The sequence below is a fragment of the Ursus maritimus genome, unplaced genomic scaffold (assembly GCF_017311325.1).
Source record: "Ursus maritimus isolate PB19 unplaced genomic scaffold, ASM1731132v1 scaffold_8, whole genome shotgun sequence".
In the NCBI taxonomy this organism is placed as follows: domain Eukaryota; kingdom Metazoa; phylum Chordata; class Mammalia; order Carnivora; family Ursidae; genus Ursus; species Ursus maritimus.
The window spans coordinates 24,917,841-24,931,843 of record NW_024426996.1 but is presented as its reverse complement, the minus strand read 5'-3'; the positions used below and the strand labels follow the sequence as shown (position 1 = coordinate 24,931,843).

The window sequence follows — 14,003 nt, the reverse complement described above, 5'->3', positions numbered from 1 at the left end:
TCTCTGTTTTCTCATCTCTAAAATGAAGATCAGAGCTATGTTGTCAGGTTATTGTATAGAGATGTGATAAATAGGGTGCTATTTTAAAATAATAAAAAGCACTTTTAAAATTAGAGCTCTCATTATCACCATCAAGTGCTTTCTTAGAAAAAGCCTCATTGGATCCTTATAGTAACACCCTTTTAGCTAGGAAATGTATTATCAATTCCATTTTTCAAATGAGAAAGCAGACTTCCAAAGAAGCGAGTTATCCCTGCGTATAAGGTTCCGTGTTTGAATACGCCGTGCCCTCTACCGTGCCCGAGCTCACACTTCACTTTTAGTGCAAGCTCTACTCGTCCTTGAAGACTGAAGAGAAGTATCAAGCCTTCTTAGTGCCTGCCTCCTCCTTTCTCCCACCCCTCCAAAGTAAACCTGCAGCCCGCCTCTGTCTCCTTTGCAACGCTCCCATCCCTGGTCCTGCCCTTTTCACGTCTGACTGTGTGTGCCAGCCCAGTGACTCCTGACTCCTGCCCTGTACCTCTTCGACCATCCATATTGCCATTGACTAAAACACTCTACGTGATTGTTGGATGGATCATTCGAATAGTACTTTTTTCAGAGTCTTCACCACTGTGTGTCGACTTCAAAGCTGTTTTTTGAAAATGTGCTTGAGAAACAAAATATTTTGGGACTAAACGATAGTTGCTGAAAATTTAATTCTGTTTAATAATAAAGTTTAATATCTTTTCTTTCCTGTTTTTCTTGTTTCTATCACTTAATATAGTTTGTATTCACTGATGGTATGCCTAATAAAATTTAAGTATATCTGTACTGTGCGCGCGCGTGCGTGCGTGTGTGTATGTGAGAGAGAGAGAGAGAGAGAGAAAGCGCACAAGCAGAGATAGACTGGATGATGGATAGACAATAAGAGAAAGAGAAGTATTGTTTTAGAAATGAAAGGAACCTTAGAGTAATCTAACCTAAATTCCATTCCCCTCTCCCCCTGCCCCAGTCTACCCCACTCCTTAGGTCTGTTTGCAGAGATGAGGAAACTCAGCTACAGGGGGATGAAAGTATTACGTGAACTAGCAGTGGACTCCATACCTCACGGGTCTAGTGCAGGGTTTTTCAGCCTTGGCTCTATTTACATTATGGACTAGATGATTCTTCGTTGTGGGCTCTCCTATGCATTGCAGGGTATTCAGCAGCAACTCTGGTCTCTGCCCGCTAGATGTCAGTAGCGCGTACCCAGTTGTGACAGACAAAAATGTCTCCACTGGTTGACAGTATTACTCCAGGTTGAGAACCACTAGCTTCGTGTATTTTCCATTGCTATAACACATCGCCACTCATAATTCACACTTTGAATCAATGCTAGAGTTGCCAAGGCAAACAAAGTTAATATTAATGGTAAGCTGGATGCAAATACAAAATCAATGTTAGTGTTTAAAAAAATCAAGTCAGCAATTTTTATTGCTAATTTTAGCGCCAGTTGCCCTGAATCAAGATGAATCTTATTTATGATGGAGTCACTCATACTTCTTACATTGTGTTGCTAACCACCCCCCCTTTTTTTAAAATTTTATTTATTTATTTGAAAGAGAGACAGCCAGCGAGAGAGGGAACACAGGCAGAGGGAGTGGGAGAGGGAGAAGCAGGCTCCCAGCGGAGGAGTCCGATGTGGGGCTCGATCCCAGAACGCTGGGATCACGCCCTGAGCCGAAGGCAGACGCTTAACCGCTGTGCCACCCAGGCGCCCCACTAACCACCCCTTTTAAAACAGTGCTCTCTTGGATCCCACAACACTGAACTTCCCTTTCCCTCCAGTTTCCTTGGCCATCTCTATTCATTCCTCATCACCTCTTTCCCCAAGTTCTAGTATTTTCCATGCCATACTATTTCCCTTGGAACATGTGAATGGCTCCTATGCCTTTAACAGTCATATTTCCACATGTGACTTTCAAATAGACTCTATAAATGCATTCTTATTCTCTTATTCAAGAACTATATTCTCAAATGCCTCCTAAATATAAACAGATCATATATGAACTACAGACTCAAATTCCTGTGCTCATGATGTCTTCCCTTCCTGCCCACTAGCCGCAACAGCCACCACAAAACCGCTGTTCTGCCATGTCTTCTACTCTCTCTATGGCATCACCATCCTTGGTATTTTCAGAAACCTGGCATCACCTATGAAATCTCTCCTTTCCTCTCCACCCACAAGTCTCTAGCCTATTAACTCTGTTGAGGACAAGAACTATGTCTTTTGCATTAACTTTCTTTTCAGCATTTCGTTCAATCTCTTGCATATTGAAAAATCTCAATATTTATTGAGCAAATATAATTTGAGACATGTGGTTACTAGAAGTAAGTCTAGGCTAAGCTACCACCCTTCTTTCCCAGTTATGGAGTATAACTAAGCCCCTTCCACCCTTCAACCATCCTACAGATGCAGATGTGTTTCTCACTGAAGGTGAAGTCTCCCATGTTAACCAAAAAATGCATTTTCACAAAATAAAATTTCTTAGTGCTTCCAAAGTGCTAGTTGCATTACACAGGTTCTATGAATGAAAAGTAATTAACTTCGAGGCTTTTAAAATTACCTTTACGTACCCATTTTTTTGATGCTCACTTATTGAAAACTATTTTTTTGCAAATTCATTTTTGGCAGCCGGCTTCTATAAAGAATGAATGATATGGTCATCAATATGCTTCAAAAAATACCATTAAGGGGTGCCTGGGTGGCACAGTGGTTAAGCGTCTGCCTTCGGCTCAGGGCGTGATCCTGGCGTTATGGGATCGAGCCCCACATCAGGCTCCTCCGCTATGAGCCTGCTTCTTCCTCTCCACTCCCCCCGCTTGTGTTCCCTCTCTCACTGGCTGTCTCTATCTCTGTCAAATAAATAAATAAAATCTTTAAAAAGAAATAAAATTAAAAAAATACCATTAAGTATTTAAAGCTTCAGGCCACAGTATGGCCATAATGAAAAGAAGGCAAATGGCAAACATTGCAGACTGTTGCTCCTTTAGGAGATTTTTGTTTCAAACCAGTAATGTGATAGCAATTTAAATTTCTGAATTGGGTCAGTAGGGATGGGTGTCAGAAGCAAGATGGAAGGGAATGAAAGTAGAAAGGGCTATAAAAAGACTCCCCCATGAAACATCTTGAAGAAAAAAAGTATTTTCAATAGAACATTTGAAATAATACTCTAGAGATGAATCTTTGGCTTTTAAGGAATGCAAGTCCTGTATTTAGAGCTTTTCATCACAAAATTCCAAACACCCAGGTTAATATAAATTGTACCCTTTCCACAAGAGTTGATATGCATTCTCTTATGAGAACACTTCCATTATGAATAAGATATGAATCTTTAAATCCATTTTTAGGGTAAAATAAACTATATCCTCACATTTTAACTCACTGATTTCTTGATTGAATGGCTTTAAGTTCGGTCTTGTACGCTGACTAAAATATATGAGCACATTGAAATATGATTTAGGAATTACAAGTAGAATTGAAGAGTATTATTTAATGCCTATGAATTAAAAAGCATGACCTATTAGATCGTTTCTTTCCATTTAACAAGGAAGACCCTATGGCTACCTTTTAAAACTCAAAATTAGAAGAAATACTTTTTTTGTAACATACCAACTTCTGGTTTCATCCTGTTTTATTTGAAATAGCTATAGTTGGTTTTTACATTTATTATTTAATGAAGCCTAGTTTTAAGGGTAACACTGGAAAACTAGGAAGAGGATGGTGGCTGGAAAAACACAAGGTTTATATTCTCTCTCTCTCTCTCTGTAGTTCTCTGAAAAGTAGGCTGTCACTAAGAGACACTGACAGTAGTTCTATGCAGGATCTGATGTGCCAAGGTGAAGCCAGACCTTTTCTAATAGTGGATTTTAATTTTAAATGAGAAGGCATCCTGAAATGTTAAGGCATATTCACACACAAGTCCTAACAAGCCTACCATGTTACAGACAAATCCTAAAATTATAGACTGTCATGATGGAGGAAGGTAGGAAACTAACAGTCCGTGAGCAGGGGAAGCATGTGACCACACCAAAAGCGTGAACAAAGCGGATTTTGCTACCTGTTTGGGCTGGGCATATATTATGATTCATTATGAGCTTACTGTTCTGGTCTAAATATTCTAAAACTTTAAGTTGGGAAAATAAGGTGCATTCCTTTCATTCTGTGCCCTATCTCATTTTACCTGGGCTCATTTTTATTTGCTTCATTCTATTTAGGAGAACCATTTTATCCCTGAGAATTGCCAGTTGACTTTGCAGAATCGGCTTGGTCAGCCAATCACCGAATCCCAGCCTCATTCTAGATGAGCCCCTCCGTGTAGCGGTGAGGAAGCAAGATCAGAAGAAACCACGTGAAATAAGGACATTTCCTACCTCTGGCATTCTTCCTGACTGTTGGGCAAGCACTTCTTAGTGCCTTGGGGCCCACGGCATTTAGTGCTACCTGCATTGGGATGAGGACCCTCAACCTCTCCCACGCACACTGCCCCAGTGTTGTGTAAGAGTGTAGGCTCGGCCCTGACTCACAGAGTAGAGGTGATTTGTATCCTGTGAGTCACCAGCACCACTTCCTGCTGGCACATTTGACATTTCATTGAAACACTCTCTGAAAGGCGAAGGCAGAGAGATGAAGAGGTGTGCTTCAAATTCCTAAAACTCATTTGGAGATTTGACAGAAATAATGGCCTCTAAAGGAATTTTATAGCATTATTGAAACGGAGTCCCAAAGCCAATTTTGAGTTTATAGATCTACCCCATGCTACCTTGCACACAATTCCTCTACACTTTATTATTTTTTTTAAAGATTTTATTTATTTATCAGAGAAGGAGAGAGAGACAGCACAAGCAGGGGGAGCAGCAGGCAGAGGGAGAAGCAGGCTCCTCGCTGAGCAAGGAGCCCGATGCTGGACTCGATCCCAGGACCCTGGGATCATGACCTGAGCCAAAGGCAGACACTTAACCAACTGAGCCACCCAGGCCTCCGGATACTTTGGTTACCAACATAGAGCTTGCCACCAGATCTATTTTCTGACACACTGACACAACCCCAAATTCTTATTAGCATAGTGAATTATTTTCTTAGCAAGGACCCGTGGTCAAGGATCAAATATAGTATTTGCAATTGAATCATAGACCACCATTCTTCAAATAACACTAAAGTCATGAAAAAGACCTGTAAGATTAAGGAAATATTTGTATAGGACTTTGGCATCTATTCCTTCCCTGTATGATTTAAAAATAATGAGTAGTGATTCTTAAGAGTGACAGGGTGGCGGATATCAGAATTCTCCATGGGCTGACTTCTTCAGTATTCTGAGCAGCTCCACCTGCTACTGTTCTGCTTGAGTTTGCAAGGGGGCGGGGCAGAGATGAAGTCGAGGGAAGCTGGAGAATCACTCTTTTCAAGCAATAGAGCTGTGCAGAGGGACCCGAGATTTAGCACTAATTTTGCTATTGTGTTGGCTATGTACATCCAGGACGGAACTGCAGCCTTTCATTAGAGAAAAATATTTAAAATTACTTGCAGGCTCATCTGTAGGAGACCCGGATGTTGCATTCATGCAGCGAGTCTCATAGAAACCATCTCCGAGCCGTGGACTATGTCCAAGGGAGCGTCACGGGTTAGGAGAGCCCAGTTTTTGTGGAGGCACGCCCTGCACTGAACATTCTTTAATTCACAAAGACAAATATTTCACCTGTGGCCTGACCAGGTGGAACCAGTGGGAAAACTAACAACTACTAAAAACCCTAAAAAAAAAAAAAAAAAAAAAAAGACTAAGAAGCAACACCCCCAAACAATTAGCTGAATTCTGTAATAGTCGCGGGTTGCTGTTGTAAGCAAATCCAAATAGGAAAGGCTAGCCTCTGATTTCCACAAAAGATAGAGAAACGAGCTTCAAATGTTATGTTCGCGCGGTGGCCCGGGCTGGCAGGAGAATTAACGTTTTCGCCAAAGCCCACAGCTGAGGAAGCTTGGAGGCATGGGAGATGTAGAAACACACATCTAGAGCGCCGGCTTGTGTTGAGCGGACGGTGTAAGTTAAAGGGTTTAATCCTTCCATAGAAAAAGTGCATGGCAGAATTAAACCGAGAAGTAGAACAAAATTGGCTTGGATGAGAATCTAGCCCATTGTCCACATAAAGCGATGTAGACAAAGTTATCTTTTTCTATTTCTGTTTGAATGACAATGAAATCCAAACTTTAGCCATTTTTTTTTATGATTAAAGAAAGATGATTTATTTTTCCTTTAAAACCAATGGAAGCAGGATTTATATTGTAGGAGAAGTATGGGGTGGGGAGAAGATAGTTCTAAACTTTCCCAAACAGTATTGTCAAATCGTTGAAAGCTTATGAGACTTGCTGAACAAAGATAGATTCCTAACTCTTATTTTCTAAGGTCGCTAACTATATACTCGGATCTTGGACAAGACATTTAATTTAACTGCACTGAGGTTGTTTGGGGCTAATCACTTCTTAATAGGATTGTTCTAAGGGTCAAGTTTGAAACATTATGAAATTATAAGCTATGCTGCTGATGTGTAATTTTGTTTTTGGCACCTCAATAATATGCAGTGTGCTTAACGTATACCCGTCTCTTCTGACCGAGAACAAATAAAATAAAATCCTTTCTTACGTGGATTAAATCATTCTTTAAAATGCCGCCCAATGACAAAGAGATTTGTAATCTTGTTATAGACCAGTAGAGGGCACTACCGACATAGAGCGCTAAAACTAGAGGCCAGCCAGGAGTATCAGGGAACATTTGTGGGAGTCTCTAGAATGCTAGGCATTTTGGGAAAATATCACTTCATTTAATTCACCCCCAAACTCCGTAAGCTAGAGGAAACTGAGATCCAGAGAACCTAATTAATTTTTCCAAAATCACATACCTCAAGCTTTCTCCCAGGATGGCCTTTCCATCATACTTTGTTGTCTCCCTACAGGATTAAATACCCTGCTTAGTTATATTTACCCTGGTTTGTCTGGGTGAGGGTCATTATGCTCTAGTATTGTTGCCCGTTTCCAAATTCTATAACGTGGCCCATTAACAACATTGCTATGCACCCTTGGGAAAGTTACTTAACCTCTCTCTGTCTCCGTTTTCTCTCATGTCTAGCGGGGATAACAGTAGTATCTTCTTCAAAGAGTCACAGAGTGGATGAAATGAGATAATATAGATAAAGCAGCTAAGAACCACGCCTGCATATATAGTCCGTGTTCAAAAAATGTTAACTGCTGCCAGCTACTGCAACGAATGGTCTCACCACCATTAGTATTTATTATACAGCAGTTACTCATGTCGACTAGAAAGAAGGGTGAAGTGCAAACGCCCAACTCGTAAACAGAAGCAACTAGATCCTCTTCAGGAAACATCTGTGCGATTAAAAGGATTCTTCTTATGCTTTCTATGCAATTCAGAAACTACTTGAGTCATTCTGGAGCCTGTTTTCCAACATTTATCTTTCAAGTGGCAAACACATGATAAAAACCTCAAACTTTTACTGGGCTGACGGAAACTGGGTTCTGGAGGTTCATGTAGGATGGACGTTCATGCCCACATTAGATAAGATATGTTCTGACTTGACTTAGATTACATTATATTAATTAAAATCTTCTTTTATGCATAATACAAAGCAAAGAGTGACGTAGGCTCTTTAATCAACAAGGAACGTATCTAAGGTTGAGAGTCCTGTTTCGTTGTTACCGGAAATAGAACCTGAGTTTTAGGAAGCCTTCTTTTGTGATAGGCTCTACTTTGGAGCATTGCTCTGAACACACCAGGGGGCAAAATAGTGAAAATTCTACAATTTCGATGGCTAAGCTTCTTAGGAAATCAAACCTCACAATCAGGTCTTTGACATTTAGAGCAGGTCCAACCTGTAACCAGGAAGGTCATGCCAAGGTTTTCACCCTTGGACAGGGGAGCAGGGGCTCATTTATTTTCAATTACGTGCGTGTTTTCACAAATTAGTTGTATGGTTTTGATGGATCGAATTTTTGAAATAATTAAAACAACCCTATAGGACTGTGGTTATGTGGAAGTCTGATCAAGGTTTCTTTCCCTGAAGGACGTGTTTATATATTTGGTTTTCCCCCATCAATAGGTTTCCATCTTCTCCAAGCAGTTCTGGGCACCACTGTGATTCCTTCCTGCATCCCGGGAGAATCCGAAGATAACTGCACGGCGTTAGGTAAGCCCAGCTTTGGCAGCATCTTACCGGAGCCTCACACGTTCGTAACAGACACGTTCTCAAAGAGGACGGGTACGTGACAGTTAGAGGAAAGGGGGGGAGAGCTGCTATGTTAGAATCATTTTTTTTTAACACCCTTATGAACTAGTGATCTGGAAAAATTATATAAAAGAATAACTGGTGGGAGAGGGACTAGTTATATAGAAAGATTGGCTCTTAAAGAGATAGGAAACAATGAACATCAGATTCTTAGTTCATTTGGCTTTGCTGTGAAGCCATTGTTAGAGAGGTTGGATCCCAGGCAAAACGGGAACATTTCAACTTTGTGCACAGTAGATAATCAATATATTTTGGGGTTTTTTTGGTAAAAGGAATAGATGACGTCCTTTCTTTGTAGTTACAACATTCATTCAGAAAATATTTAGGGAGTACTTACTACATGTCAAACACCATGCGTAGGGATAGGAATGCAAAGAGAAGTGATACGCAGTGTGTTTCCCTCAGGGACCCCCGGGGACTCTGGATGTGGTTCAGGAGAGATCTGCTTGAGCTTCAGCCTGAGTATTGAGTCAAGGGTTATCCTGAGGAACCAGCATATTTCCCACAATGATTTCACCTTCTCTCTTGTCCTCCTTTTGTTATGCCTCCACTATTTAGTTGGTTTTTTAAAAAGTTTTATTTAAATTCCAGTTAGTTAACTATAATGTAATGGTAATTGCAGGTGTACAAAATAGTGATTCAGCACTTCCATACATCACCCAGTGCTCATCACAAGTGCCCTCCTTAACCCCCATCACCTATTTCACCCCATCCTCCCCCCCACCTCCCCGCTGGTGACCATCAGTGTGTTCTCTAGAGTTACGAGTCTATCTTGGTAGGCTGCTTATTCGCTTTTTTCCCCCTTTGTTGTTTGTTTTGTTTCTTAAATTCCACATAGGAGTGAAATCATATGGTATTTGGCTTTCTCTGGCTTATTTCGTTTAGCATAATACTCTCTAGATCCATCCACATCATTGCAAATGGCAAGATTTCACTTTTTTATGGCTGAATAATATTCCATTATGTGTGTGTGTGTGTGTATATATCACTTATATATATATATATATATATATACACCACTTCTTTATCCATTCATCAGCTGGTGGATACTTGGTCTGTTTCCGTAGTTGGGCTATTGTAGATAGTGCTGCTGTAAACATCAGGGTGAGAACAATATTATTGTTCTCTTGTCCTCCTTCATCATTGGGCTCTCTAGAAGTTTGGTCTGCCTCCCTCTCTTTTTTTGTTGTTGTTTTGTTTGTTTGTTTGTTGGAACAAGAGTATTACAATCAAGATGCTACTGTTTGATTATTTCATAAGCATCCTTCACATTTTAGTAACTAAATCATCCTAAAGTGAATTTTACATAAAGGTTGCAACACCATTTCTAATGAGGCTCCTATTCTCATTGTTGTGTTTGTCTAACCCAGATTTCTGTAAGCCAAGATTTGTCTAGTTCAGGTTTCATGGTTCCAGATGTTGGGGAGGCTTTGATTGATTTCTTTGACGATAGTCTCAAAAATTTGGGAATGCACACCGAAACATGGCTTCCTGGCTTAAAACCCATTGTAGAATTTTGCTCTCTTGAATTAATTAATGGATTCAGTTTGCAATTGCTTTTGGAATAATGAACTGCAGAATTATTTTGAGATGTGAAAAAAATCAGGCATACAGGGTAAATGAATACTTGTGGAAGATAATGATTTTTGTGTGTCTTAAACCTGCCTTTTCTATCCTTCAAGATTCTCGTTTGTGAATTAGATCCCCAGGTCAAATTTTGTTTGTTTCGTCTGTTGGACATTTTCCTTAGGGATCGAATGTTTGTTCGTAAGTGTAGGGAATGTGATNACTGGAGGAACTTCCTAGTCCTGAAGATTCTCCTCGACTGATTGGCACCTGACCTGCTTCGCTCCAGTAGCTCCGTGTTTGTTACAGGAAAGGGGGATTAATGCTTTAAAGAAAGCAGCAGAATGTATCGAACTTTCCATTCCCTTCACAGTTCGGATAGAAGACAATCCACGTGTGGCTCAAGTATCCATAACGAAGTGTGGCTCTGACATGAACGGCTACTGTTTGCACGGACAGTGCATCTACCTGGTGGACATGAGTCAGAATTACTGCAGGTAACACACCAAAAACAAACAAAAAACAGTGTTTTTTTTTTTAAACCTATATTCTCTATTTTTTTTAAATTTTTTGAAGTTGACCTAATATTTCCATGGGCTGTAGTTTATACATACTATTAGCATGCAGTTACGGGTGCTATTAGGAGCTTTATTGAGTGAGTTTTTTAAAGTTAGGGAACAAACAGTAGCTCTCAAATCCTACAGATACTTCATGGGTGCAGAGTGGGGAAGGCGTCGATGCCTCCTTCTCACACTTGTCACCATGGGGGCTCCCCCGGGCCTCTCCCACATCAGCCCCTGGTTTATGAATTAATCGCACTGATTTAGGCAGAAAGCACCTCAAGCCTACAAAACTTACAAAACACCATCGGAGATTGTCATGTCCCTTGACCAGCCTGGTCAAGCTGAGAGCTGTGTGGCACTCTATCAACGCTGGCCCTGCTCTAAGGTCGGCCTTTGAATTCCTCTTTACAGCTTCAGGCAAACCCTTTTGATTTCTTGCATTACAGTGTGAGATTAGTTCTTACACAACTAATTCATAATAATAATTTCTTTTTTAAGTAACGGATCTTTTTTCTCGTATTTTCCTTCAGGTGTGAAGTGGGGTACACTGGTGTCCGATGCGAGCACTTCTTTTTAACCGTCCAACAGCCCTTGAGCAAAGAATACGTGGCTTTGACTGTGATTCTCATTCTCTTGTTTCTTGTCATAGTTGCCGGTTCCATATACTACTTCTGCAGATGGTAAGCCAGCGTTTTTTACACCCTGCTTCTAGAAGTTATCTTCATACAATACACGCGAACTAGGTGGAACTGTGGACAGAGTATTATTTCAAGGGTAAAGATGGATTCCGCATGGGGCGCCTGGGTGGCTCAGTCGTTAAGCGTCTGCCTTCAGCTCAGGGCGTGATCCTGGCGTTCTGGGATCGAGCCCCGCATCAGGCTCCTTCCTCTCCCACTCCCCTTGCTTGTGTTCCCTCTCTCACTGGCTGTCTCTACCTCTGTCAAATAAATAAATAAAATCTTAAAAAAAAAAAAGATGGATTCCGCAATGATGATGTTTACAAAGAACTTTCTGTGGCGGAACATACAGATTTGACTCTACTATTAGCTCTGCTATTTCTTTTTCTTTTTTTAAATTTGAGCTAGAGAGCAGAGTGAGAGAGAGTGAAAGAGAGATCACAAGTCAGATGAGGGGCAGAGGGAGAAGGAGAAGCACGCTCCCCACTGAACAGGGAGCTTGATGCTGGACTCAATCCGGGCACCCTGGGGTTGTGACCTGAGCCCTGAGCCGAAGGCAGAGGCTTCACCAACTGAGCCATCCAGGCTTAGAAATACTGGTTTTTCAGTAGGAAGGAAAGAAAGAAAGGAAAAAAAGAAAGAAAGAGAGCGGAAAAGAAAGGGAGAGAGAAAAAGAGAAAGGAAGAAAGAAAGAAGAGAGGGAGATATTGAGAGAGAGGGGGGGAGGGAAGGAAAGAAAAATGAGAGAGAAAGAAAGAGAGAATGAAACACCCAGGCTTAAATTTGGTCACATCCTCTCCTGGAATTCTGTAATTGTCATGATGTGTTAAAGTCTCGGAGAAGTCCTTTAACTGTGTTTCACCATCCCCTCCCCAAATTGTTTGACCACAGAACGCTACCTCTTTCTCTCTCCTTTTTTTCTTTGTCCAACCTAAACCTGTTGACCTTTGTCATTTTGGAAACTCTATGCTGATCTAACTTCTGAGTCCGTATGTTGGTTTATTTTGTTAGTGTACTTTGTTCTTATTACTATTAGCTACAGTGCTAACAGTTTCATTTCTGAATCTTTCTAGGTACAGAAATCGAAAAAGTAAAGAGCCCAAGAAGGACTACGAAAGGGTGACGTCAGGGGACCCAGCATTGCCTCAAGTCTGAATGAGGCCATCAAGCTATGGGCAGGGAGGCACAGCATGCCTGGTTATGTTAATATTCCTATTTTATTAATAATATTTATGTTGGAGCACGTGTTAAGTCGACAATGGTGCATTTTTAATGTACTTGGACAAGTTTTTTATTTTTGTTTTATTTTTGACAGACTATTTGCTAATGTATAATGTATACAAAATATATAATATAGAAAAAAAGTCAATATTTTTGTAAGAAATCATTTCCTGGACGAAATGCTTTTGCTCCAAAGCTTAGTTGCTGGCTACGCAATGTTTAGGAGTGAACCATGTCTGGTTTGTTGCTCAGAAAGTGTCACAAATGACCGATTTCTGTTAAGCCTAATGTATGGCCAAATCAACCCAAAACAAGTATATTTTCCTACTCCTCCGATTATCGATAACGGGTCTGACTGTATCGTAGTTTGATATATGACTTGGCACCACAGTGCTGTGTATTAAATCACCAGTGCAGTGGGAACTGGGGAGAAGCAAGTCTAGATTCTGTGCTGAACACTACACACTGGGAACAGCCTAAACCAGGGAGGACTGTGTGTCCAGTCCCCCGCCCCCCACCCCCGCCATCCCCCTGCTGTGGCTCCGTGTTTAGTGGCCTGGACGGCAGGTGGGCACTTCCTTATTCCACCCACAGCTCCTGCAGATACCCACCCATCTGCAGCCTCTCCTCGCATTAAATGAATTGACAACTTCATTTTACACCATCTTGTAAATAGTAGGCATTTTGTAGCTTCTTGATGTTTCTTTTCTTTTCAGTACAACATTGATGTGAGGTAACTGTTGCTCGTGAGACAATTAAAAAAAAAACACAAAAACGTACTTGGAGCCCAAATCTGGGCCTCTTTTCCAGAGTATTTCTTCTCATAGAGACTTTGATTAAGAACCCTAAGATTAAATTGTAGTCTAAGAGTTGATGGACTAACCACTATTTTGAAGCATAAAACAATAATTCTCTCTACTGTCCAAAGATGGGAATACAGCTATTTCATCTTCAATGCAAGAGAAATTTAACTTAAAACAACGCAGTTAAGTAGCTCCTTCTATACTTTAAGATTTTATGTTTAAAATAATCTCCTGATGTAGGAAGTGGAAGAAATAGATCCCAGTGTATCTTCCCAAATGAACAAAATCATTTGGAAACTTGTACAATTTAAAGACTTAACCTAAATGCCTTCCCTGGGAGACTGAGATGAAGCCAGGGCCCGGTTTTGTGTCCTTTGTTTATGTTTTTGGGGAAGAGATGAAGGTTTCTCTTGCGCTTGAGCCCAAGGTGTCCGCGAGTTAGTAAGGGTACTTGGAACTGCATAAGGAACCGCAGCTCTCTACACCTCCAGCCTCAGGGAAGAATGTCTCATTGAATAGTAGACCTGTGGGTAGAGTCTCTCAGGATCACGCACCTTGTTAGGGAGGGTCTATTCTTTTTCCACCTTGTTTCCTGGCAGGTGCTAGGGCCACAAAGAGGAAATAAACAATGGCTGACTTTTGAAGTGCCAGGTGCCAGGATTTGCCTCCATATGGGTCCCTTCATTTTTACCCTGGTGCTTTCATATGACTCTTTCCCAAAGTGTTGGATCTGGTCCCTTACTATTAGCGGAAAAACACGTGTGTGCGTGTGCGCGCGCGTGTGTATGTATAAAATATACCCATATAAAACTATATATAAAGCATACAAATCCATATGCAGATACACATGTACACATGAG

The 14,003-nt window shown here is 40.9% G+C and overlaps 1 protein-coding gene across 1 annotated transcript; it reads left to right on the top strand.

The window, feature by feature from the left end:
* The first annotated feature begins 3,997 nt into the window (after window positions 1-3,997).
* On the top strand, window positions 3,998-12,452 carry EREG (epiregulin). The gene is made up of 5 exons (XM_008693333.2): window positions 3,998-4,007; window positions 8,128-8,214; window positions 10,253-10,376; window positions 10,973-11,122; window positions 12,193-12,452. Exons 1-5 carry the CDS (start codon window positions 3,998-4,000, stop codon window positions 12,272-12,274), a joined length of 453 nt encoding a protein of 150 aa, XP_008691555.1. The 3' UTR covers window positions 12,275-12,452.
* The last annotated feature ends 1,551 nt before the right edge of the window (window positions 12,453-14,003 follow it).